Raw genomic sequence first — 26,763 nt, 5'->3', positions numbered from 1 at the left:
GCTAAATATAGAAAAATACCAACAGTACTCTCATTTATTATTTATATCACACCATATATGTGCATAGAGTTTTCCCACAGGTCAAATATCATAAATGCAAACCCAAATCTCTGCCTTGAAGAGCTGACAATTGAACAAATGAGCTGATATGGATGGGAGTGGAAAATTTGTATTCTGGCTTCCAGGATGATGCCCTGTTTGGTTATCTGACTTATTTATGTTTCCCTCTGTCAGGGCAGAAGAGCAGCTTATCAAATGTAGGTGGGTGAGAAGTGCACAGGTTTGCAATCTCAGCTCTGTCAGGTCCCACCTTTATGATTCCATTTCCCCATCTGTCAAATGGGGACAGCTCTTAAGTAGGTGCTGGACCTCCAGAAAAGGGGGCAAATCTCCTGTTCCAGAGAGCTGATCCCAGAAATGGATCTGAGCCGTGCTGTGGAGTGGGAAGGCACATTGATGCTTGAAGGACCTTTTGTGTTGGAGGCTCTGGGAGAATGAGATTGTGTGAACTATATGTAAAACACTGCCCTTGTGAGTGTACCTTCATCCATACCTTGTGTATGGTGTTGGTGTGGAGAACTTACTGACCCTGAACCATCTCTCAGTAGGAACTGACCCATTTATTTGTTCTGATCCAAAGTCCTAACCCATTCCTCACCCTGGCAGACGCTATCAGCCCAATGCAGGATGTAATTTACTTTTCCTTGAAGGTGGCTGCTCCTTCCACTGCCACAGATGACATTAACACTTGGTGCAGCCAACGTTCATAATTTCCCATTTGAAGGTAGATTACTCCAGAAAATGCCACAGGTTGAATGAACCATGCTGGGGAACCTTAAAGAAGCTTATTGCCTATAGCTACTCACATGTGCTAGGGTTTTGCTGTCACTACCCATGGTAAGATTATAGACTTAATTGATGAAAATGGAATGCCTGGAAGATCTCCTGACAACATAAAAAAGGACCTGTGACCATGTTTTTTAGAAACCCCTGGTATGCAATCTCTTGGTACTGCACCAGCTTGTACTTCCCAAGTTGAGAGAAGGAACGTGCTATTAGAAGCTGGGTGGGAGATATGTCCCATGCCATATCCTGATTCCTTGTGATGATGTGGCTCTAGGAGCCAGGGTAGTGGCTCCCAAGATAGATTTGTGTCATATCCTGGGTAAAAATCTCGTTGCATGCTGTCACTGGCATCCCTACCATAGGCTACCATCTCCTTGCTTAATATACGAAGGTTAATGTACCTGCTGCCTCCTGTGCTCTAAGTGTTCAGTTATTTGGGAACTCAAGTTGTTGGAGATTTCTTGGCTAGGTTTTATACTTTAAAAAACCCAGGATTTAGTGGGAAAAACTTTTTGTGGTTTTCTGTTGAATTTGTTTACTCCAGCAGAGAAGAATGAAAAGGGGAAAATGTGGAAGCAATGAGACTTTTACAACTAGACTTTGTCTGCCTTAATAAGGAAAAAAAAGTCTCCAAATGAAACATTTCTTCCTCTTTTTTCTTTTTTCCTTAATTTTCCCCCTCGCTAGAAAAGCCAAGGAAAGTTCTTCTGCTTGACTTGAAACAAAAATATTTTTCCAAGTTTTTTTCCCCCGTTTGGAAAGCCGTGTTTGTCACCCGGGGGTTGTTTTACACTTCCCTTCCAAACCTCACCCATGCTTCAGTGTGAACATTTCAGCGTCCTTCCAGGAGCTCTCTGCCAGCAAAGCTGTGTAAACTCCAGTTAATATCGTGCTCAATTTCTTACATGGGCGAGTGAATTGAAAGCTGACGTTATCCTCATGCTATGTAAACTGAGTGTCACTGAGAGCTTTAGACCTCATTGTCTGGGGCCTCGGCCACCTTTAGAGCTGAAGGAGCTTTACTGAATAGACTCAAGCAGTCAAGATGCTGACAGCAGGAACTGGAGTGGCTGTCTCTGGCAAGAGGCCACAGCTTCCATAGCCAGTTCAGATGCTATCAGCTTTTGTGAATGGCTTATGATAAGATACCCCCCCTAATCCCCAGTCCCAAGTTGGGCTTTCCTCCCTGGGGGTCGGTCCTTATCCTTGTAGGACTTTGTCTTTGGGTGAACACTGCCATGCAAGGCAAAATCTCCTTCTCTCCCTCGCAGTTTCCCCTGTGCTCTCTAGCATATTCTGCTATCACATGCACTGCAATTTCCAGTTACAGTTGCACAAAGGACAAAACATGAGAAGTTGGTTTCCTGGGCTCTTTGGGGTGATGGAGTGTGTCTGAGGTGTGTTGCGAGTGTGACCACTTTCCCTTTGCTGTGCTGCTAACTGTGTTGCTTCTCTCTTTGTCCTTCCCACAGAGAGTACGGACAACTTTGTTTCAAGTAAGTGTCTCCTTGCCCTTTACATACTGTGGGTGTTTTGGTTTTGTGACTTAAATGCTCATGGAGGAAAAATAAGGAAGCCGAAAGCAAGTTGGTGGAGGCTGCACAAAGCTCTGGCTTCTCCATGCATGAGCTAAGATAGCTGGGGAGCTTTCGATCAGCTGGCTAATCTCTAGAGCCCTGAAGATTCTAAATTCCTTCTAGTGATGTCCTGAAGAAGGTCCTACAATGGAAATGGCATTTGGTTGAGGTATAGTGGAAGGGGTCTTGACTAGATGCAGGCTGGCCAGTCTCCAAAGCAGTTCTGTGTCATGGCCCATTTACAACATGCTTCCTCAATGAACTCTTCTTCCATCCCACTATACCATACAAGCAACTGTTTTTTCAGATCAGGTTCTGCTGGACTCAGTCTTGGGCTTAACCCTGCTTAGCCCATTTCTGAGAGCTCTGAGTGATGGCTCAGGTGTGGAGATCACCCACCCAAGGACATCAGGCACCCAAATGTTTCTCATTTGTAAAGTTGGAGTGACATCAGTGTTGTCCCGGTCTGTGTTTTCTCTGCTGCTATGCGTAAGGAACTATCTGATGGTTAATTTTGGTGCCTTCTGAAATAGAAAGTTGCAGCCTCTCTAAGGGGTGAACTGGATCTTGTTAGGTCAGGCACTGCCATTGTGGATGTACCAGTGCCTTGGGAGTCCCACGAGCATCATGTTAAATCTTCTGCTTTTGGTGTTTTGGTTTCAGTCGGTGACTATGAAGTGAGTCCCACCCCACCGATCACTGTGACCCACAAACCGGAGGAGGACACTTTTGGGGTGAGTCCTGTCCTCCTCTGCCGAACTGTTCTGCATGCATTTCTTGTTGTTGATGACTCAGTATTTAAATTCCTGTGCTGTTTTGAGATATTTGCAAGGAATATCTCTTCCTTTATGACTCAAGACAACAATCGGAAGGATTTTATGGCTTGTGTCAGGCAACAAAACATTGACACAAACCATATGATCTTCTTGGTCTGCAGTGTGAAACCAGGGAGCTCTTTGAAAATCAGGCATCCTATGAAGTCGCTGCTGGCAGGGTCAGAAATTCTCACTCTAAAAAAATAGCACCCAGAGAACAAGCAAACAGGCAATTGTGTGTTTCAGCCTATTATTGATCTGTTAAGTTTAGCCCTGTGAGGGACTCAGATTTAGCTTGGTTCAATTCTGTCAGTGCCAGTTTGCCCTCTCTCCTGCTCTGCAGGGCATGCCAGGAATGAAAAAGGAAAGAAAGCCTATGGCTTGTCAGATCTCAACATTGTCTTTCTTCTGTCAAATCCAGGTAGATAAAGACAAAACCAGTGCATACAAGTGTTATACAGGAGGGAATTAGCACATTACACAATTGCTCTAATTATGTGTGAGTGTCCAGATCTTGAAACCCACCACGTGTTAACAGAATGAACAAAACTCAATCCACCTTTGTTTTTGTTCTCATCCAACTGAAAATCTCCTATAACTGAAGTGAAAGCTTTGAAGAGTGGGGCTGGAGTAATAATGTGCACTGATTATTAAATATAAAGCACTAAACAAGCTGGGGGATCAAAATAGAGCGTGGTAAAATAAAACACTTTAAAATATTGTAACTAATGTACCAAGGGCAGGGAAAGGGGTTGTGAAATGAAATTACTTTTTCTTGGTTAAATGATGTATTTTCTATTACAGCAGAATACAGCTTTATAAAAGGAAGTGAAGCCTAAATGCATCACAAGACCCAGTACAGGAGAACAATTGGACAGATGCCAAAGAAATTGTTGTTTACATCAATGCAATAAAAGTATCTCGAGCAAAGACTTGAAGGAATAAATATTCATAAATATTAAAATAAGCCTGGGATTGCAAACCCTTTAGGGCAAGGAGATTTTCTTTCCACTGCTTGTACACTGCTATAGTGGAACCACAGTTCCAGTGAAAGACTTTGGACATTGTTGCATTATAAATATTTACTACTAACATGATAATAAATAGGGAACTATTATGTCTTTTTTGAAAACCAAATATTTTAAGGGTTGAAAAAAGAAAGTTCTGCCTAATTTCTTCTAATCTCTTTTTGTGTGCGGTATTTTCCCTCATTCTTTGTCCTGAAGGATGTTTGGATGGAGACTGAATTGCTCTTTCTAATGAATTTTCTGCTGCTCCTGTGTGTTCCCAGCTCAGGTTAATATAGCTTTGGTGTTGTGACATTGTGGCACAGTGGTGATGTTGGAAATAGATGCTTATGATGTGTTCAGTAAAGGGAGAGCCCCAGGCACTGGAGCAGAGGTCCTCCTTCCCCACATGTATATGGAGTGAGGGAATGATGCCAGAACAGTATCACAGATAGGGACACCCCAGAGCTCCCTGTCCTGCAAACAGCTTGTGATGCTTCCAAGCTATGCCAGAGACCTGTGCTTTAGCTTGTGTTTTCTTCCACAGCTGATATCCACAGGACTGCAGCAGATGGTATGAGCCTACAGAAAGGTTAACTTGGCAAGGAGGTGTATTTGCAATCTAGACTCCTAAATTCCTCTGTCTTGACTCTAAGGCTTTTTCCTTTCAGGTTTCCATAGCGGTTGGGCTGGCAGCTTTTGCTTGTGTCCTCTTGGTCGTCCTCTTTATTATGATCAACAAGTATGGCCGGCGGTCCAAGTTCGGGATGAAAGGTAGGTGCAGTTGCTTTACTTTAGCAGGAGGCACCTTCCAGGATTGCCCGGCTCTTATAGCACACGTGGAAAGGTGTTGTGGTTTTATTCCTACATTGCCAGTATTGGTGCAAAGCCTTCAAAAGTGAATGTTGTCCAGCCCTCTTCTGTTTGTTGAAAGAGTAATGGAGATATATAGGCTGGTGGTTCTCACTTGTATGTGCTTCTGCTGGGCAAAAGTATGCATGTGTTTTACTTATCAGTACATAACTGCATCTACAGGTTGCCCATAAGAACTCTGAGCCTGCTCCCTCCAGCCGTTTCTAGAGGGAGTTGTACTCAGGAGAGCATGTTCTTGGATGAAATATTTTCTGTGGACTTGATGGTGCATCCTTTCCCAGAAGGCTGTGAAATTGGTGTAGGTTCTGTTGGAAAGGCAGGTGGATCCCTCCTGTGCCTGTCTGTGAATGGGGACTGAGATGCTGCTCTAAGTTTCTAAGGTCCATGCTGGGAAAGCAATTGCTGACCTGTCTTTCAGTGATGTGGAAGGTCTGTTTCGCTGCCTCTTTGCAGGAAGGTTTTCTCTTCTGTGTGATGAATAACCACCTTAGAAGCTATTTCAGGGATCCTTGGTGTAGCAATTGGAAAATGAGAAGGCATCTGATGTTTTCCAGGTAGAACTGGGGTCTCTGTCCTGCCAACACCAGTGCTGTGATGTGATAGAGCTAATGCCAGAAGAAAGTAAATGCCTATGTACCATCTGCTTTTTGTGATTGCTGGTGTCTCCAGTTGGGCAGCATTGGTGGTGCCCAGTAAAGCCTGGAGGAAGAGCCTTCACATGACACAAGTTATCAGTCTAACTGGCATCTCATGCATACACTGTTTGAAGCCAGGCTTTGACAAACATGGGCTTTTTCCAAGGCTTCTGAGTTGCGGGCTATTCCCTGGCCTTGCGGCGGTCTGTGTTGCAGGGCAGGTAGATAGATTTGGGAACGTTTGTTCTTGCCTAGGGCTTTGTTTGCTTTAGGGAGATATTTCCTGAGTGGGTCCAGATGGGGTTCTGGCTGCAGTTTCCCCTATGCATCCTATGGAGATGGAAGACAGGACACTTAATTAAATAGTGAATCTTCTACACCATCTTAGCAATATTTAGTCCATATGTCCAATGATAAGAACCATCTGGTAGGGTGTGTTGACTGGTGGGTGGAGTAGAGGAATGGAAGACACGGTTCCTGGGATCAATTCCCAGCTCTTCTACTGACTCACTTAATGTCCACAGGCAATTAGCTGTCTTAACCTCTGTCTCTGCTTTAATTTCCCCATCTGTACGATTGTGATGATGTTATGTGCCTTCTGGAGGGATTTGTCAGAACACTATGGAAGTGCTTGGGCATTTGCCACTGATGGCGCTTAGAGATACAAATGAAAAAAGGAAAAGTAACTTCTGACCTTAGTGGAAGAATCAAAGAGGAATGAGCCTTACGTGAGTAACCAGCCTTGGTGAACAGATGTGTGTCTGTGTTCAGAGGTGTTTGGATAAGTGCGTTAGTGGATATTTTTCATTCCCAGAAACCAGAGGAGTGCCGTGACGGGTCTTTGCATATGCGGGTTTTGGGAAGCAAAAGTGCTTAGGCAGAAAAGGCTGCTTTCCTCCTCACCGTGCTGTATTTCTTCCAATTCTGATACGAAACCACAATCCTGCAAAGTTTCTGGAAGTTTTAATGATGACATTGCTTGGAGAGATGGAGTTGACAGAAGTGAAACACATCTTTAAAACCAGGGAGATAGCTCTTTAATGAGTCACAAGTGTCACAGGCATGACCAGGAGCAGCCTATTCGCAGTGCTTAAGCTCTGCTCCCTGTTGGAGACTGCAGGCTCTTCTGCCCTGTGGACAGGATGGTCCCAGTCTGGCAATGGTACTTTGAAGCTTGTGTTTCTCTGGTGTATGCTGGGTGTCTTTTCCTCCTCTTTCACTCCACCAATGGGATGCTGTTACTTTCCTTCCCCTGAAGGCTTCCTATTCATTTGGTGATGCCCTTGTCCAAATCATCAAATCACTTCAGTGAGAGTGATCCTGAGCTGCTTTTCCAGGGGCTGACATATAGATTCTGCCTTATTCTGACACCCTGTCTGAATAAGGGACTGTCTGGGACAGTGCAGCTGGCAACCACCTCCAAACCGCCTTTAGCCAGCACTTCCCTCTGGGTCCCTCATTATCAGCTAATTCTTGGGCAGGAGCCATCCTGTATGGCACCAGCATGTTATCATTTACTAAAGAAAAAAACCCCAAACCCCCATTTCTTTTGGGGAAGTGTGTGGTTCCCTGAATCAGGAGCTGTTTGTCGCCAGTTGATATGTTGCCACTTGTTGTTGAAATTCCATCTTGGCAGGCCTGCAGGAGCAGGTTTTTCCTGTTGTTTTTGTCACGGACACAGAACATTATGTGCTCGTGTTGGACACGTTACCCACAGCACCTCATGAGTCTCAGAGCACATCTTTTTCCTTCTGTGTTTCCTAGCTTTAAGCAGATGGTTCATCTCAGAGACAGAGGTGAACTTGGACTGAGAAGGTTGGATATCACATTGGGCTGGAAAGTCCCCCTTGGCCAGCCTCATGGGATGCCCACCAGGCTTAAAAGTGGACTAATGGGCTACCAAGTGTCCAAGATCCCAACTGCCTTTGCTGGGCAGAAAGTCAGTGTGTCTTGGGGCACATGTATGCTGGAAGATATGAGACTATGAGAGGTCTATGAGGTATCGGACTATGAGAGGATGATGTGTCCACATTTGTCCTCCTCTGGCTGGTAGCACACACACCCTTGGAGCATTGCACGCGTCCTGGCAGAACCACTGCTCTGGTTATGACCCAGCTACTGATACAGCCAACAGCCAAGTGGTGGAAAAGCCTGTGCTGCCAAGTGTGCTGTCAATGGGCTGGAGCAGTGGCATCAACAAAAGCTTCTTGTGAATGGGGTTGTGACACGCTGTGCTCTCAGCTCCTTGATGTCCTGCGGCTGAGCTCACTGAGGCTGGCTCTGTGCCATCCCTCTTGCCTTTTCCTGCTCCTTCCGAAGAGGAAATTCATTAGCATGGGATGGCAGAGGTCAGATCCCTTTTCTGGCTGCCTGGTGATTTTGGGTCCAGTATCTGGGGAGAATACAGATGGACTGAAGCATCTAGGCGGTCCTTGGAGCTGGGGTGGTGGCTTCAGTAGGGAAATGGCAAACAAAGTGCCTTTTTGTGGTGTTACATGGGCAACATGGAGACAGTGGAGGGAAACCACAGTGGAAAGTGAATGTAAAAACTGAGACACACTGAAGCTGTAAATACAGGCCACAACCACTTGCTGAAGGTTGATCTATCCAGAGGGGAGGCAGAGGTGCTTTTTAAAGCCTTGTATTTGTGTGGGAAGAAGAGTAGGATCTTACAGTGCAAGAAACTGGGAGTCAGGGCCCTTGGGTTTACTGCCATGTCCCAGGGGAGTGGGTTTTGTAGGTGGGATAAATCACATGTGAGTAAGGAGCCTGGCATCCTGTGCTCAGTCATTGCTTGCTTTGGGTGCAGTATCCCTCACTCCCTGTGTGCCAGAGGTGAAGGGTTTCACACCTCACTTCTGGGTTGTCTTCTGATCAAAGTTTAATCTCAGCAGATGACAGGAGATCAAATTCCATAATATAATACAAAAAAACCCACACACAGGTCCCGGGATTAACAAAAATGAAATTTCATAGAGGAATAACAGCACAGAAAAGTCCTGGGACTTACAAAACATTCAGATGGTGCAGCAATGGATGCCATGTAAATGCTTAAGTTGATGGACTGAAATAGATGCTCCTTTTGGTTGTTTTCTCTTACACCTGCAAGTGCCTAGGGATAAGGAACGTGTGCTCATGCATATTTGTGTAATGTATTCCTGGTGCTGCACAACTTTAAAAACAAAATGCAAACAAATTGAGTTTGCTGGGATATTAGGAGAAAGGTCCTAGAGAAAATGCAGAGACAAGAGCACTTCTTGTTTTGCTGAGATGAACTATTTTCCAGGCTCTGAGATTAAAAATGACTTGAGTTCTCCAAATGAGGTTTTCTTCCTCGGATGGAGGTGGTGTCAGCTAATGGTTCAGACCTGGTTACAGTTGGCGAAGAGTCGATTGCTTTTTAATCTGATTTCCTAAAGAAATAAGGCGTGTGATCATGCTGCCTCTCTGTACACATGTGAGTGTGTGTGCACAGCTTTACCTGCCTGGTTCTTCCCTTTCTCTGCTGCAACTTTTGGACCTGCTTACCCATTCCACTCAGAGGAGATGGGGAAAAGGCTTAGAGATGCCCTTATAGGCATCATGGAAGTAGTGGGGCTAAATAGAGGATGACAACTCGGGTGATGCTCCACTGATGGAATACCTCTCTAGGCATCAGAAAATCCATATGGAAGCTCAGCCTAGGACAGAAACACAAAACACAGCGGCCATGCTTTTGGGGGTCTGCTGTGGTGGGTGGTGTGTACATCTGCACACATGCACGTTCATGCTTTTTCCCTGAATAGGCAGAAACAACAAGGAGGTGGAGGAGAAACGAGAGAACAGTAAATAAATACTGCCCACGCTTTGTGTAATGTGTGAGGAATCGCATCGCTCTCGGTGCACTTGCTATTTGTTCTAATAGCCCTGATCAAAGTGCTGGCACTGATGATGCGCATGTGGATGTCAGAAGTACTTGTAGAGCTCTTCCATTGTAATTTAGCATTAGTTAATAGGTACTTAAAGTAGTTGCCTATTTGATTATGATTGGGAGTTATTAACATTCTTTTCCATAAACAGATGGTAACTGTCCGCTGAGTCAGTTGCAGAACAGTTCCAGGGATCCAGATTCAAGAGGATCAGCTCCTGCAAGGATATCTTGGGTGCCTGGCTCTTTGCTTTTGTTGATTCGGGGATTTTTTTGTTTCTCTTTTATTTTTCCTTTCCTTCTTCAATATGCAATTATTGCTGCAGCTTTAAAGGGGGGATAAAAATAATATACAAGATCCATGACCCACCTTTCAGATGAGGCTTAATTCTGACACGTGTTTGGCCTTGGCTAAGCCTGACTATAATCATGGACTGGTTGTTTTTCCTTGATTATTTGTTTGTAGTTGTGCAGGCATGAACAAACACTCTGCAGCTTGGAGAGCCTGCACCTTAAGGGTTAGTTGCTGAGGAGAAATCTGTGATCAGGGCCCTTTCATTTCATCCTCCTGGGAGCCTGTCATGTAACAGGAGCAGGAAGAAAGAGAGAGTGAAGTGATATCAGCCAGCCTGGCATGGCTACAGGAGAGAAGCAGCCATACATTAAAAGCCACAGCTAACCACGGGGTCTGAGGGATGCATAGTGAGCCATACTAATGAACTGGAAGTAGAACAGATTGCTGCTGCTTTCTTTGAGCCTGGGTGTGTGATGCGCAGAGCCCAGCAGTGCTGAGGAGCTGAGCCCCAGGAACGGTTCTGGGGCTGCTGGAAGCTGGGGCTTTTCCTTGTTGGTATCCTTGTGTTTGCCTGAAAAGCCCCTCGGTGTACTGCTTGTGCTTGGTGTTACTTGATTTTATTTGCCTGGGAAGTGCATTGAAAGGGCATGCAGTTTCACTGGGGCTTCTTTCTATAAATGCCTGTCTATACTCTGCTCAAGTGCAAGCTGTGCTATATATTTATTTATTTAGTGCCTTCAAAGTGACAAAGCATAAAACTCTGAGAACTGCTGCTAAGTGCCTTACCCACTGCTAAGCCATCAGTCCATAACTGGAATGGTGGCCCCAAAGGAAAGCTGCTACACAACCCTTAGGCTCCTTGGCAAACCTTTGAGAGATCCCACCTCTCCACTGTAGAGTTGACATATATGTACATATATAGAGAGGTGCTGTGACAAGGCACTTCTGGCTCCTCTCTCTGTGAAGGCAGATCTATGCTCATTGCAGCAGTTAATGCTCACACTCCTTGTTCTTTGGTCCAGTGAAGGCTTTGAAAGATGGGGTGCTGCTGTCTCTTGTTGCTGCCTGAAGGAGCAAGGAGCTGCCCTTGGCTGGAGGCATGCATCAAATGATCCTGCAGGAGAAATGGTTAGCAGAAGGTCAGGATTTATTTAGACTTGGAAATAAAGCATTTTCCCTCACTGGGGTGTATGGAGGGATTATTTATAAAGGAAATGTAAAGTGCACTGACCAGCCATTATCTATTCCAGCTGCTTTTACAAAACCAAGGTGTCTATTTTAGGCAGCTACTAAAAGCATTTAAAAAATGTCAGATCAGTAGTTTTCAGGTGACCAGGAAGCCCTAGTGCTCCTTCACACCACATTCTGCATGCTCTTCCATCCCATGGTGACCTCTATTGCTCACAAGGGCACAAAGCTGCTCCGGTCATCAATGGGTGCTGGACCCTAGATGCAGCACTCACCCCAAAAGGAATCCCATGGCATGACTGGCATTTGCCCAGAGTAGTTCTGCATTAGCACGAGTCTCACTGCTGACTTTCCCAAGTGGTTGTCACATTGCAGTGTCTGAAGCTGTGCGAGCAACCCTTGTCTTGCCTATGATTCAGCATGATGTGAGCTCAAAGTGAGGTGGAAGAAAGTGGTTGAAATTTGTATTTTTAAGTGATTTTATTGAAGCCATCCCTGTTTCAGGCTCATCTTGCCTCTGCCTTTGTGTATGTGATGGGCACAACCTTGAGGAGGGAGAAGGTGAGACTGAGCCATGGCTGCTTCTCTTGCACCGTAGGGTCATGAAGATGCCCTTCATCCACCTGCTATTCAAGAGAAACTGAGTTGCCCCAGTTCCCCATCCAACAGCTTGCACACATCTTTTCCACAGCTGTGAAATCACCCAGGCTCAGTCACCCCAAGGACCATGCAGAAGGTGTAATCCTCAGGGGGCTCCTTTCTGTGGCAATGATGCTCCTGCCTGCCCACTCCTTGTCTCCTGTGTTTGCTGCTTGGCCTGATGTTGTCTGCTCTTCTGTCTTCATGTAGCTTTGCTGTAGTGAAAGATGCAGGAATTACAGCACAGAGCCAGAGTGATCCTGTTTATCTCCAGAACAGGTATCTACAGCAGCAGGATAAGCTCTTTTTTCAACCACTATAACTAGCCTGATGAAGAGACATTATCTCCACAAACGTGTCCTCTGTGCTGTCTTGTGTCTCTGAAGGCAGCTAACAACCAGACAACTACGTGTCAACTTTGATGTGGCTTTACTAAGGTGCAGGGCAGTGTGGGAAGTAGAAAAGGGCTTTAATTAGTAACTTAATTGTAGTTTGTCTGTACTGCAGTTGTCCAATTATTCTCTGAAAAAGGTTTTTGCTATTGTTAAAGCTGATAAACGGTCCTTTGGGATGACGTCCCTGGTGAGTTTATCACCTCTTCCTCTTGGCTTGCTGTAGGATTCTTACTCACTTATGCTGTGTTTAGCCAGGGATGCTGAGATCTGGCACTGTGTCTTTAAGCCCTGGAGCAGCAGAGCTTTGCTCTTGGTCAGGGGACAGGTGACTGTGATGTGAATGGCAGTATTGACAAGGGAAGGGTTTGCGAGCTGTGAAGGCAAATGTAAAGAAGAAAGAGATCTGTGCTGCTTTGTTTTGGGCTGAATGTGCTTGAAGGAGTGCCTAGAAATTTGGAGGCAGTGGAAAAACCTCTCAAGGGAATTGATAGGAGCTGTCACTTGGGCTGTTCAAGCCTCGACTGGCAAAAGCACTGAGGAAGTAAATTGTAGAGAGCACTGGAGCATCTGATGATCCGATGGGCTTGTTCCATCTCCAGCTTCTATTTCTTATAGTGCTATAACGAACCTGCCTGTGTCCTGGGCAGCTCTGAGAAACTGTCATCAGCACCAGTGTATGGTGTGTGTTGATGAAGGTGGGAGCAGTGCAGAACCCTGTTTGACGCTCAGGCATCTCATTTCAATCTACAACTATGCTATTAAAAATCAATGGACCAGAAGATATGCCTGTACACAAAGGCATCTGGGTAGTATTTTGTGCACAGGAGGAGTAAATCACATTTGGATTTTCTTATTTTGTGTCTGATAGGCAGGGTTATAATCCAGTTTCTGTTTGGGACAGTGATCTTCAGTTGGTTTAATTCCTCAGCCCAACATCTGCAGGAGTTACCAGCCTCTTCTGGAAGCGGCTGTTTCACCAGGACCCTTATGCTGCAGCTCAGCATCATACACACCCTTGTGTTGGGTTGAGGGCTCCACCGGCTGCCCTCTGATGTTGCTGAAAGGCCTCATTCTGTGACCAGAGAGGGGTTTTCCCTGCAGAAAAGGAAAAAGCCACTTTTGATCTGAGCCCCAGTGAGAAACACAGCCTCTGGTGAGGTGGTTTTGCCCCATCTGCCTTTGATGCCACTCGAGCCAAAGCAACGCAGCAGCTTCAAATACTGCAGAGGATGAAAACCCGTAAGATTATAACAGTGAAAAGGGATGGATCTGCTTACATTTCAGATAAAAAAACCCTCTTTGGCTTGCTTCTCATTCCACCTGAACCAGCTGTAGGAGGAGCTGGTGCCAGTGAACCTGCATTTCTATCTTCTCTCTGTCCCAGGGTGTGCTTCATCCTCCCCAGCAAATAGCAGTTTCTTCCAGCTTAATGCAGTAAAGAGTCAGACAAAAGGCTGTGAATTGGTGCTAGAGGAAAACTTTGTTTTCCTTCAAAGAGAGCTTCACACGGCATGGGCTGAGATGCTTGGTGCTGCCCTGGGATGGGCAGTGTGATGGCATTGGTGTCCTGGTGCAATGCTGGCTGCAGAAGCCTGTGGTGCAGACACAGCTCCTGGGGTTGTGGCAGGGGAGAACTGGCTCTTTTTTTGCTGACGAAACTATTCCATCTTGATGCTCTAAAAGCTCTTGTAACATCCGCAATTTTCCAGATGGATAATGAAAGCTGGTGAGCAGAGGCGTCTCGGTGGCTTTCGAAGCACTTGCCTGTGGAGCTGCGTCCATTGGTTTCATATCTGCTGACAGGGCTTAATAATCATTACACTAAGTGGAGCCGGCATTCGGGGAGGCAGGTAAAGCCGCTGCTGCCCTCAGGCTGAGATGTGTTGCCCACTGTGCAGTGCAGAGCTGTAGATCCCCATCCTGGAGGCTGATTTCTGCCTCTTCTCCTGCCAGGCTGCAGAGCTGTGTGGGAGCTGCTGCCTGGGTCTGCTTTCTTGGCACACAGGGATGCTCTTGGGTCAGGTGCAGGGCGGCTGTGGTGCTTCCATTGGGTTCCAGCTTCAGTCCTGCTTTGGGAAGAGGGAAAGAGAGCTGGGGTTTCTCACAGTCAGCAGGTGCACAGCCTGTGTGAATAAGCAAAGCATGTCTTTATCCAAAGTGCTTGTAGCAATGTGTGCTCTTTTTCTGATTGATGCTGGGGTAATAATTAACATTGTCCTACTTACTAAGCTATGATATAATCTTTACAAAGGAGAGATGTCTGATATCATAAAAAGTAAAGAAAAGCTCCATAATTTTGAGGTAACAATGGTTCAGGATTTATTTTGTGCCTTTGGTGTCACTTAAAAAGGTCACTGATCTTTTCCCAAGTAACAAGTGATGGGACAAGAAGAGAAAATGGCCTCAAGTTGCTCCAGGGGAGGTTTATACTGGATGTTAGGAAAAAAATATTCACTGAAAGGGTTGTCAGGTATTGGAACAGGCTGCCCAGGGCAGTGCTGGAATCCCTGGAAGTGTTCAGGAGCAGTGTAGCTGATGCCCTTAGTGACATGGTTTAGTGATAGCCTTGGCAGTGCTGTGGTAAAGGTTGGGCTTGTTCTTAAAGCTTTTTTCCAACCTGTGATTCTGAGAAGGTTGGGTGTTAGATAAACCCAGCCTTAACATGGTGAGCCTCTCTGGGTTAAAACTTTGCCAGACTTGTACCACCCAGAGCAGCACCAGCAGGGAAGAGCCACATAAATCAAATTTACTGTTATTATTAATACTGTTCTATGGCAGTGCTCATACCCAAGCCACTTTGAATTAATTCTTCAAGGAAGTTTCTTCTGAGACACTATCAAATATTTTACTAAGCCCAAATATATTACAGTCGTCATTGACTAATTTTGTAATTCAATCAGGGGAAAATAAGGCATTGAAGGTAGTTCAGTGTGATTTGTTTTCATAGGCCAACTGCTTCATCCTCTCATTTAGGCTCTTAGATAATTTTTTTTCTTAGTATTTCTTTGTTTTTTGGGTTTTTTTTTACTATAAATTTAAAGTTAGGCTTATTAATTTCTCCTGCACATCAGCCAGGATGACAAATACAAGATGTGTGCTTATATGTGTATATAACAGGAAATATCTCGACAGATTTACAGAACCTTTACTGCCTTGACACATTTCTCAGCCTGGAATTAAATTGGTAGCAACATCTGGTAATGAGACTTCATGGTTTTGGGGCTGCTGAGTGCTGCTATAGACTGCTGCAGGTCTGTCCCCTCGGTGCATGGGACCAAGACAGGAAATATTGCTGAATTTTCCAGTAAGACTTAGTTTAGCTGTTTTGACCATTATTTCATTTTCTTTCTTTTCATTATAATTATTTTTCTTTAATTTAAAGAGTATTATTTCTTCCATCTCCTGTTTGCTCTCAATCTCCCTTGATGTAAAGTGTTGTGATAGAAATTGAAATTAGATACAGCCTGATTGCACCTCTTGGTGTCTGCAGAAATCCCCTTCCACACTGATGCTGCAGGGCAGCTGTATTTTAGGTTTTTCTCCCCTTTTTATTATATTGTCATTTAGTTCTTAATAACAAAACATTTGATCTTAGCTACATTTCTCTTCTATCTATGTTTATTATGCTACTGGTGTATTTAGGAGTGATTTGGGCTTATTCTCTCTACTTAAAGATTTCAAGTAATGCTTCTTGGCTGTGACTGTCTATTAACATCATACAGGAGTTAATGGGATGTCAGCATGTGCCAAACCCCCTCATCAGCAAAGCACATGTATTCCACCCTGGCATATTAAAACTGAAGTTGCAAGGGTAAAGCAGGGCACCTTCCTACCTCCTGATCTGTATAGGTAAAAGCATTGATTGATGTGCTGCTGAACGTGCTGTGATCAAGTCACACCAAAGAGAGTCGCTTCCTCTTGAGTGCATCCCAACAGAGAAGCTAAAATCTGCACTGGGTTTAGGGGTTCTTCCACAAAGGTCATAGCACTTGGTTTGTTTTTGTTCCTGACAGAGCTTTGGCAGGGTTTGAGCCAGTGGTTTTGAGATCACCTGTATGGGCAGGCTTTTTATTAATCTGCCAAAAAAGAATGAGGTTCTGCTTTTTTATTGTTAAAAGAGGAGAGATGAAATTCAGTTGATTGAATCTTTTACTAAATTGAAATCTTTTACTAAAAATCTACATATTTTCCCTTGATCAGGCTTTGCCCTTAGACATTATTTTTTCACCCATATGTGGTTCTCGAAGCCATCAAGCTTTTCTGCAAATTCCAGGTCCTTTAACATCCTCCATTCCTAGCGGAGAACCTTCAGTCCTGAACCCAGCGCTTTTTGAGAGCTTTTCCCATGAGACATTTCCAAGTGTTTTACTTTCAGATGTCAGTGCTAAGCTGCCAAGTACGTACAAAGCCCCACTTGCTTCAGGACCTCTGAGCTATCTTCCGTGGCACATGAGCCTTCTGAAAACTTGATGGCCCTTGCACTTTCACTGTCTACAGCATGCTTTGGATAGCATGGTGCTTTGTGACATGCAAAGGTGTTATGCGGTTTGCTGTTGGGAGATAAGGAATGAGGATAAGGAAGGATGACGGAGAGGCAACGCTGCAGCCAGGTGCTTCTTTGACAGCCTAAAGCTTCATGTCACCATTACCAAAGCAGGGAAGGAAGGAGGAAACTCCAATCAGTGCTTTGTGCACACAGGAGCACGGGCGTATGTGTGGAGGTATCTTGGGGAGATAAAGGTAGGGAGATGCTTTATGAGGTTGTTAGTAGCTGATGGTATGTGCCTGTTCATCTGCACTGAGCTGCAGAGCCTAGGAGGGAGGTTTGCTGTTGGGCAGACTTTATGGATAAATTATCTTGGCTGGAATTCGCAGTGACGGTTTCCTAAGTGCTGCTGTGCCTTGAGCAGTGGCGAAGGAGGGGAGGCAGCATTTGCATCTTTTCTAGGGTGTGAATGGGGAAGGCAGGAGGAGGCTGGCGGGATGAGGGAGCAGCAAGTGTTTCCCTTTTTGGTTAGCGGTGTGGGAGATGGAAAGTTGGTGGTTGAATTGTGATTTCTTTTATTGGCCTAGTGAGCGCAGTAGCTATGGGAGATGTGTTACCCATGGATGTGGCTCCGCTGCATGTGTTGCAGTCCTTGAGACTTTCTACTGAAGGATGTTTTCAGTAAAGAGGTTTGGTTGATACTGAATCCAGCACAGCTCTGTCAGTTTAAATTGTTGAGAAGGTACATATAAGTGTCTTGATCAAGCAATAAAACTAAACCAAAATGCACAAACCTATCTCTTTGGAGCCAAAGGCTGTGCTATGCTAGTGCAGAGCAGGCAAAACTGTGTGGCAGCTTGCCATTATTGACCTCATGTCTCCATCACACTCAGATCAGGTTCAACAAAATCATCTCAGTGCTTTCCTGATTTACTTACTACAGGACTGAAGATTTGAGTTTAAAATCATCAGTCCAGAGCCTGGGAATATGTGTGTACACTCCTGCATGTGTTTTGTGTGAGGAGGAGCACTGTGGGCAGCACTGCATAAGTTGGTGCCTTATGCTGCAGCTGCTGCGGCACAGAGGGTCAAACACTCTGTGGTACCAAAGAAAGCCTTCAGAATATCAAGATGTAATCTAGAAATTGTAGGCCAAGGGAAATGTTCCCAGTAAATTTTGGCTCCTAGAGGATAAATAACTGAGCTTGCTTGAGGTAGTTTATCCCTGCTCCTGGGGTGTATCACAAATGCACAGATCAGACTTTTGCTGTGGTTGTGCCTTTTCTTCTGCTGCAGACACAGGAAACGTGGGCTGGGAGGCAGGGAGTCACTGTGTGTGCACTTCAGGAGGAGTGAGGACCTGGTGATGCGCCTCTGCTCCAGCTTTTATCAGTTGTGACAGCAGCTCCAAGCCCTACCAGTGGTGCTTTCTCTAGGGGAAGGTCTTCTCTTACCAGATCAGCTGAGCTTTGCTGGAAAAGCAGCTGGTGGATAACTCTGTTAGTGTCTACCAGTTGAGGACAACTGTGCCAGTGATTTTCTAAGCATAGCAGTTTAAAAAGTAGCAAGGGGAATTAATAGACAAATCCTGGTGAGATTGTTCTCTCATGCTTCACCAGTCCTGGGTTTAAAGTCTAATGAGTGCTGAGGTATGTATGATGGGAGTAGGGGATGGTACTTAATAAAAGGTTTTATTAGAGAGCTTTGCTCACAGTGACTCAGAGTGGGGAAGTTTGTGTGGTCCTGATGAGCAGACTGGGACAGAAATGGGCTTGGGCACTGAGATGAGTTGCTCCCTGCTGTGACCAGCAGCCAAATGAGGCATCCAGAGCATGCAAGGGTTAAGGGCCATCCAAGCAGAAATGATGCCTTACAGACTGCTAGAATACCAAGCTTGGATTTTCATTTATCCTCTGCTAACAAGTCTGCTTTGGATAGTTCATCAGTTTGATGTTGAAGTAGCTTTCTCAGAGGCTTAATGAGACTAATCACTGTCCAGGAGGGGTAGGTTCCTCATTAGGCAGATGCAGAAGCATTTGGAGCTGTATCTCTCACCACTGACTGCAGAGTGAGCATCAGGGACAACCATCAGGCTTGGTTAAAGGCTGTGAGACCCAAAGATGAAACATGCTGTGGAGAAAACCGTCCTGAAATGTTGTCCTGAGCATCATCTTGAATCACAGAATCCCAAGGGTTGGAAGGGACCTTGAAAGATCATCTAGTCCAACCCGCCTGCAAGAGCAGGGTAACCTAGAGTACATCACACAGGAGCTTGAAGAGTGGGAGTACTTGTTGACCACCCTTGTGCCCTTCTTACAGCATCGGCTTGCCATAAAGTGGTTTTGGGAGAAGTCTAAGTGTATGCTCAGAGCCTTTTGAGATGCATATTCCTGGCAGATCCCTCTGGCATCTGCCAATGAGAAGTGCTTCCCACGCTCTTTCACTGTGCTTTTTGTTGGAGATTGTTACTAAACTTTTTTGTTATAATGTCAGCTAGAGAAGAGATGAGGTGTGAAGGAGGTTACATTATCACTGCCTTCTGCAGGCAGTGAAAGGGAAAAAAGGGAGTTTGGAGATGTTTCAGGAGGTGAATAGACAAGTAGCAATGGCCTGAACTTCAGGAAGATTTGTGGAGGGGGTAGAACAGCTTTGGGAAAATAGAGAAATCTGATGTACAGCATTTGGGGGGTGTGTGGATTTAAGGGTTGGACAGGAGAAGCAGAGCCACATTTCTAGGACACATTACATTCTCCAACCCTGAGAGCCCAACTGTCTCAAGATTTCTCTGCTCCAAAGGACAAACAACCTGAAGAAGCTGGTAAAAGTCTTGTGTGGACCAGGACTGCTGGCCATAGGGCAGAATGGCCATGGTGGTCCCTGCCTGCTCTATTCTCCATCCTCCCCCTCGGGAGCTTTCCTTGCTGGCTGCTTCACCCTCCCTCCCTGCTCCCCCCAGTATTAACCACTCTGTCCAGCTTTCCTCCTAATGACCCCATCCCTCACCTGGAGCATGGGCAAATACCCTTAGCACAAAGCATTAAGCTGCATCCCCAGCTCCAGGGAGGCTTGTGATGGGGCATTGTTGGCAGCTGCATTAGGTGCTGCCAATGTGGTTGTTTTCCCCTCCAACAAGAGCAGCATGTCCGGATTTTCCGCTTCCCACCCCGCGTGCTCCGGTTGTTCCCTGAGCACGAGTTAGTTCCAGCAGCTTTCGGCACACCCTGTGTCGATCATTGCGCTGGTGGACATGTGTATTTCATGCAGGAAAAGCTGCTTTTTCCTTTCCTGGAGAAGGAGTGAATTAAGCCATGTGTTTACTACCACTTGAGCAAAGCAGTCCCAGGCTGGGCTACGAGATACGCGGCTCGTGTTTGAAATTAAGAGCGCAAACGTCAACATAGAAACTAAGAGAGGGAGAGGGAGTCTGCGTAATGGGATTATATTACTTCCACACTAATATGACCTTGGAGATGGTCTACTGCTCTGCAGGGATTTAGATAATAATGCATTTGATAGCATCATTTGAGGGGGTGTGCATTTATCTGCTCATATTTATATCCATGCTTATGTATTTTTGTGTATGTGCACAGTGTTTATTCTTTCGGTTTATCCTGGAGTGTTTTAGCAGTACATCTCCCATTCTGTGTGACCTGGGGATGCCGTGGGGGTCCTCCTGCGGTGGTTTCAGATGCCATGCAATGGGTTAATTCCTTTTCCTTTGAACCGTCACCTGAAAAGCAACAGTAAAACACACTGCACCCCTAAAAGTCAGTACACAGCAGCAACCGCCCCAGGGACTAGATCTTCATTCCTTAGTCTCTGTTGGAGGCGGAAGGGGAAGGGGATATCAAAAGAAGGAGCTGCTGTCTGTTAAAGTGCCCTCTTTGTGGCATTATTAGTGTGGAGAAGAACAGCAGCACCTCTTTTATCTCTGCTCTTGGGGTACCACACTGAGACTCATCGATTGCTGAGGTATCTGAGTCCCTGGCTCTGAATGGAGAGACTTACAGATCAGAACCAGCCTTTTGGATACCTGTTGTTGGTCAGAGCAATTTGGTGCTGGGTGAGCTATAAATTATTAAAATCAATTTTTTATAATCACCAGTCACAGGAGAAGGGAGTTCTAATGAAATGGATCCTGCAGTTTACGGACAGGCAGCACAGGGGGCTAGGGGAAGAGCATGGTTTTCCCTGTACAAAAACATCCATGAGGAGCTGCTTCTCTGGGTCAGGATATCCACAGACATGTATTTTTCTGGAAGAGCTCACTGTTCCCTCTGGATCCTGCAGAGCTTAGCTTTTGTTTAGGCAATAATAGCATTTTTTTGCCTTTTCCCCTTTTTGTTTCAAGGTTACTTTTCTTTCTAGAAGATGTGTGTAAATAACCTTTATGTATCAAAAGGAAAAAGAGACAAGGTACTGGTGATGTGGGAGCTCTCTGTGCTGTTCCCCTTATTGCCATATCAGGTACCTGAGGATGCTGGGGGAAGACACTGTTGTTTCCTGGGATAACACAATCTGTCTGAGCTGTGCTGTCTTGGGTTTGAGCTGTGCTGTGAGGTTTGAGCTCACCTCACAGAAGGCAGCAGCTCCTATAAGCACCTCAGTGATCACTGGTGACCATGAGAAGGGATGGGCACAGTTGGCCTCTGAGGAAGGGGCCTTGAAGGCAGTGGTTTGTGGCTGCTAGATAACCCCTTGCACCCTGGGCTCGGCTTCCAGCTGGCTGCACCTCTCTAGAGACAGGTTGTAGGTACCACGTAGAGATGAACCATTGATTACGGTCCATAGAACACACAATAGAAAGCTGCTCTCTGCATCAAGGCAATTAAAATGTCTACTCTGTGCATAAAAAGACTGTAATAATAACAATAATGGTGAACTTAATGAGATTTTGGATGTCTTTGCAAAATGAACCAGGTTTGTAAGTTCAAAGATGCATTGTGTTGCAGTCCCTGTGAACTGGTGAGTTGTCTTCCTCTGAGTGCTTCAGGATGTGATGAAGGCTGAGCACCCCCAGTCAGGTAGCCTGCACAAGGTATGTCTCATCCCAAGGGAAACAGGCATTAGTCAAAATGCAATCTGGAAGAGATAAGAGCAAAACATTTTGCCTGATGCCTTTTGGACGGAATTCAGAGAAAAGCCACTAAAATGATTAAAGTTTTGCAGGGAATGTGTTATAAGGAAAAATTAAAAGAAAGAAAAGTTAAATATATAAAATGCAGCTAGGCCAGACTGAAGGGGAAGTGATCCCTAGTGGTGCATATTCAGAACAGTTGAACAATGGAGAAGTAGAAAGACTATTTAGGATGCTGGAAGGAGAATGTGGGGTGTATAGAGTCGACTGAGCAATCAAAAAACTGTGGGTTGCATATCTAGATCCCATTTCCAAAGGAAAGACATGAGAGAAGCATGGAAGAGTCTCTGAAATGGATGCCTCAGCCTCTGGAAGCTTTTGAGCTGGGCTGAGGGGGGCAGATGACAAGTGCTCATCCCATGGGGTGGAGATGTCCTCACTGAAGTCCCTGCATGGTGGGGTGGAGTATGGAAACCTCCTGGCCTTGTTGGGCTTCTGCTTTGTCCTTAGAAAGTGTGGAGGGGTGGCTGGGCATCCCTGGTTTGCCTTCTCATCCCTGGCCTGCCTTTTCCCTTCCCTGCTGCTGTGCCAGTGCATGAAATAGCAAGCTGGAAGGTGTGATAGGGATGACTGGCTGCAGTCTCCCTGCCTTGGCTGATTAATTAACTCTTCAGATTAATTTCCTTTCTGATTACCGCTTGATTAATTCCTCCTAACTCTGTGAGACCTCCTCACCACTTAATCCTCTTTATAAGCCCTCAGAGTGTGATGCTTGAAGTAAACATCAGGCAAAAAAAAACACAAGGCAAACACTCTGAAATGCAAACACAACATCACCACCTGTGGGACCCACTCCTGTGCCAGGACCTGGCACTTATGGGGCTGCCCCACAGCACGCTGCCCCACAGCACTCTGCCCCAAAGGCTCCTCCGCTCTCCCCAAGCTTCCTTGCACCAAGAGCTGCTGTCCGCATTGGTTCTCCATCGTGTCTGTAGCAAACTGCACCATTTCACTTGTTGAGCCTGATAATTAGTGACAATATCCTAGTAATTTGCCAAGGGGGCAGGAGGAGGGAGCTGTGTTCAGCTGTGTTCAGCAGCAGGAATGGATTTTCCTCACTGCTTCATCCTAAGTTATAGGATAGTTTTTGATCTTGTGCAAGGGCACAAGGTTCTGCCAGGCATTGCAGCTTATCCTATCTCACTGCTCAGACTGATGCCATGGGGCAGGTCTGAGAGGTATGGGGATAACAGAACTTCCCCATCTCAAAGGAGACTGGCATTGAGTGAGTTGGGTACATCAGTTTTGGGGATGGCAATGATGTCAGCGTGAGTGGGGGTGAGCAAGCTGAGCCTTGCCTTGATTTTAGACAAAATGCACATGCAGAAGGCAGCAATTCTGATCCTGCTGCTGGTGTTTTTTAATTTCATTTTAATACCATTTTCTTTTTTTATTCCTGGGCATCCATTCCCAAAGGCCTCTGGGTACTTTAATAAAATATAAGTAAAAACATAACTTATGATGAGAAAAGAAATGCAGCCAAATGAATCCCCCAAACAGGAACGAAATCTTTCCCCTTTCTTCCCTACACTCAATAACCCAATGCGTGCCCCTGAGAAATGTAACACTTAAAGAACAACAGCACTTCCTTGGCCCTTGTTTTTGAGGAATGTTTTGTGGTTGGAAACAAAGCTGTAGTATCCACCAGCTAAGTCCTAGTGAATTTGTTTTTCTTGTGACCTCAGCTGCAATGGAAACAGCAAGAATATTTTGCGCCCAAAGTATTGTTTTGTGGCTGTACAGCATGTGTCATCCATAAATGTGACCTAAACTAATGAATTTGGCTGAGTTTGAACTAACAAGTGGAAGAAAGTAAGAAAGATGGTGTGTGGAAAGAGGCACAGGCAGTGATTTATTTCTGTGGTGACAGGCAACACAAGCAGTTCTTGGAGGTTTTTGGAGCTGATGCTGTTCCCTGGCTGCAACCTTTGCTGTGATAGCGTTGTGCAGCCCTGCCCTGTGTTCCCCTCATGTATGCTATGGTTGTGATGTTTGAATTGGTCTTCAGATCTGTTGGAACCAAATGACTGTTAAAGGAGATTGAGCTGCACGCAGAGAATATGCTGCTCTCCCATACACGGCATTAAGCACAGTCCTCCAAGATTACCAAGGTGCTGCACACAGGCTGGGGCAGGCTGCAGCCAGTAATCTTTGCCCATGAAGTCACTTGGGCCTGAGCTTGTTTTCTGCTATCTCACTCCCTCTAAAATCATTCATTTTGGCTGTGCATGCTGTGTTCTTGGTGGCATATGACAAATTACAGCTGTGCTCTGCTGCGTTAGCTTGGACACGCAATCAAGTCTGCAAACCAGCCACGAGTTCCCTTTGGTCCAATATCCCAGCTCCTGAGTTGCAGGAACAGATTAACAGTCCATTCTGGCTAGTTCTTGAACTTGTATGATGATATTCCTGCCCTGCTGGGGTGGGGTGAGGAAGGGATGGAGTCTTCCTGGTAGCCCACATCCATGGGAGTCCATGGCTGAGGTTTTTGTCCAAATAAATACTGGCAGTGGGGGATTAGGGGGATAAAAAGGGAAAAGAAATCAGATACTCTGACTATATCCTCAAAATTTAGCCAGAAACAGCCGGAATAGGGCTTGGTAGAGCAGTGCTGGCACACTTTGTGGTTTCCTACGCAGCTTGGAAACTGGAGTAAGAGAGAGAATTGAAAGGCAGATTTGCAAGGAAGGTGGTAAGTCTGGGGGAGAGAGGGGAAATAACAGAGTGAAAAGGATGGCTGGATTTCCAGCTCCTGCAGAGGATCCAGATATGCACATAAATTATCTCGGAGGGATGAAACTGTAGTTTTAAGAAGACATTGCTGCCAAAATCCCCAGAAAAGGTGTTTCGGTGCCCAAGGAAATTTCTCATTTTGTAAGGTGGCCAGAGGGTAAATGCACAATCCTTTCTGTACCATGTTGTATCGGAGCCTTCTGCATACCTCCTTCCTCCATTCCTCACCCTCAGGCAACTTCAGCTCTGTAAAGATGACTTAGCACATGAAGGATGTGATAGGATTGGATCTTAATCAGATCATTACTGCGGCAGTGAAGGAATATGATTTCCCATCCATGAACCGCCACCTCTTTCAGCATCTTATTTATTTCTAAATAATTATTTTTTTTTCTGCTGTGTGGTCAAAAATGAAACCACTCTGTGTAAAAGGCAGAGGGAGAAGTAAGCTAGGTTTAGACAGCATGGAAAATGCTCTTTTCTTCACAATTAAACCCAAGCAATAACCTAGATGGTTTGAAATCCAGTGCTGTTAGACACGTGCACAAATGTTCTCACTGCCAATCAAATAATATTCCCCTTTTCCTGATACATATATATACCTTAATCCAGGTACTGGACTTGTTTGTCTGTTTAGCACAGTGGGCTCTTGTGGCCAACAAAGGTGACAGAACAGAAGAGATGGGAACAAATGAATGTACCTAAAAAACTCCAAAGCATACCAAACCCCACTGCTGTTGCTGCTGTAACCGGTATCTGGTGCTGGCTGAAGACACAAGTAATAGCTTTGTGCATTGCTCGTTTAGCATCTAGTCTACTGCTGGGTTTTAGCCAGTAGTCTGCTGTGCTCTGAAGTCAGCAAGATACTTAAGAGGGGCTTGGGAAAGGTGATGGTTTATGAGCAGAAGGTGCAACAGGATCCTCGAGCTCTTGTGGGGCTCCTCTAGTTATGTCAGAGAGTAAAGCATTTGGTAGGTGTGTTGGCCTCCTGTTCTTCATCTCCTTTAAATCATTGCTTCCAGACAAGGGTAACTTTCTGAAGTCTGCCACAATAGAGAGATGCTGGCACTGGAGAGCCTCAGTGCCCAGATATCAGCTCTTTGGGGGATTTGGGGTGGTTTTGCTCTCTCCTGCCACTGACCCAGCAGGTTATCACTGGGTGGTTTCATTAGCTACCCTGGAAGGCATTTTAGCTGTAATATTGTGCTAATTCCATGAGCAGAAGTTGAAAGCTGTGTGTATGGCTAAAGACCACTGTATGGTGTCATCTGTAGTCTTGATGGAATGGTTGAACTGTGACATGTGCAGCCTTTTAGTAGATGGTGGGGTGCTGCTATCACTCGTTTTTGGGGAAAGACTATAATTTCCCACATAGAAAACAGAGTTTGCATGTGTTGCTGAAGAAACTCTAGAGCTGTGAACACTTGGCAGAACGTTTTCTTCAGGAGTCTGCATGTGGAAAAGTTCTCCCAACTATCTGCTAGTACGCAGCTAAGCGTGAAGGGGAAGACTGCAGTTGCGTGACGTTGCAAGACGTTGATGCAGACTGATTCAACAGACTTGGTCTTGACAGCCTCTCTTAGCTTGTGCTTCAGCTTTTGGGTTGGAACTTGTAGTCTTTTTTGCAGTAGTCTTGCTCTGCTGCCAGTAAACTGCCAGGTTGTGGGTCAGTCTTGGACTATCACACCACAGGATCTTCTCTGTGGAAGCCTGTGTGCATGGAGCTGCATTCATGTGTGTGTACTATCAGATAACTCTGTTGGAAGGGAATTGTCTTGCTAATGAAAATACAGGTTTCTGTGTTTTAAGGCAGCTGCTAGGAAAGGGTATGATTTTGCTTGTGTCTTCAAAGGGCAAGAGGAAGAGGTTGGAGTGGGGAGATCTTACTGGTGGCTCAGGGGTGCTCTGCCTACATAGAGCTGTCTCAGCAGCATCACCATTCCTCGCTTGAAATGCTAAAATATTCTTCTCTCTTGTGTGATAGTTTTATGTGCTTTTCTCAGCAAAATCAATCAAGAATTGATAATTTATAAGTTCTTGTTTGCATTTTCACTCTTCAAGGGGAAAAAAATGGGAGGATAAAGCAGAAGGCAATGCCACAAGTAAAGTAACATGGGGAATGTGGAGCTGAGTGTGATCTTAGTTGTCTAGGGTTCTGAGGATGCTCATTGCTTGTGTTGGTGAAAGGGTCAGTCTCTGTTGCTGCTTAAGGGTTTGCCCTTTATGCCCA

General features: G+C 45.4%; 1 protein-coding gene across 5 annotated transcripts in view; it reads left to right on the top strand.

Moving 5' to 3' along the window:
* The window catches only part of NTRK3 (neurotrophic receptor tyrosine kinase 3), a 203,856-nt gene that overhangs the window by 66,252 nt on the left and 110,841 nt on the right, over positions 1-26,763 (top strand). For 4 of the 5 annotated variants that reach the window (XM_005148762.3, XM_005148765.3, XM_005148763.4 and 1 more), the window contains 3 exons: positions 2,319-2,342; positions 3,087-3,157; positions 4,917-5,019. In XM_005148762.3, the coding sequence (XP_005148819.2) occupies positions 2,319-2,342; positions 3,087-3,157; positions 4,917-5,019 (198 nt within the window). The remainder of the gene's footprint in view (positions 1-2,318; positions 2,343-3,086; positions 3,158-4,916; positions 5,020-26,763) is intronic. The other variant, XM_005148764.4, reaches the window with a different exon arrangement.

The sequence above is a fragment of the Melopsittacus undulatus genome, chromosome 9 (assembly GCF_012275295.1).
Source record: "Melopsittacus undulatus isolate bMelUnd1 chromosome 9, bMelUnd1.mat.Z, whole genome shotgun sequence".
Taxonomy (NCBI): Eukaryota; Metazoa; Chordata; class Aves; order Psittaciformes; family Psittaculidae; genus Melopsittacus; species Melopsittacus undulatus.
The sequence above is the reverse complement of the archived record's forward strand: the minus strand, read 5'-3'. Positions and strand labels throughout refer to the sequence as shown.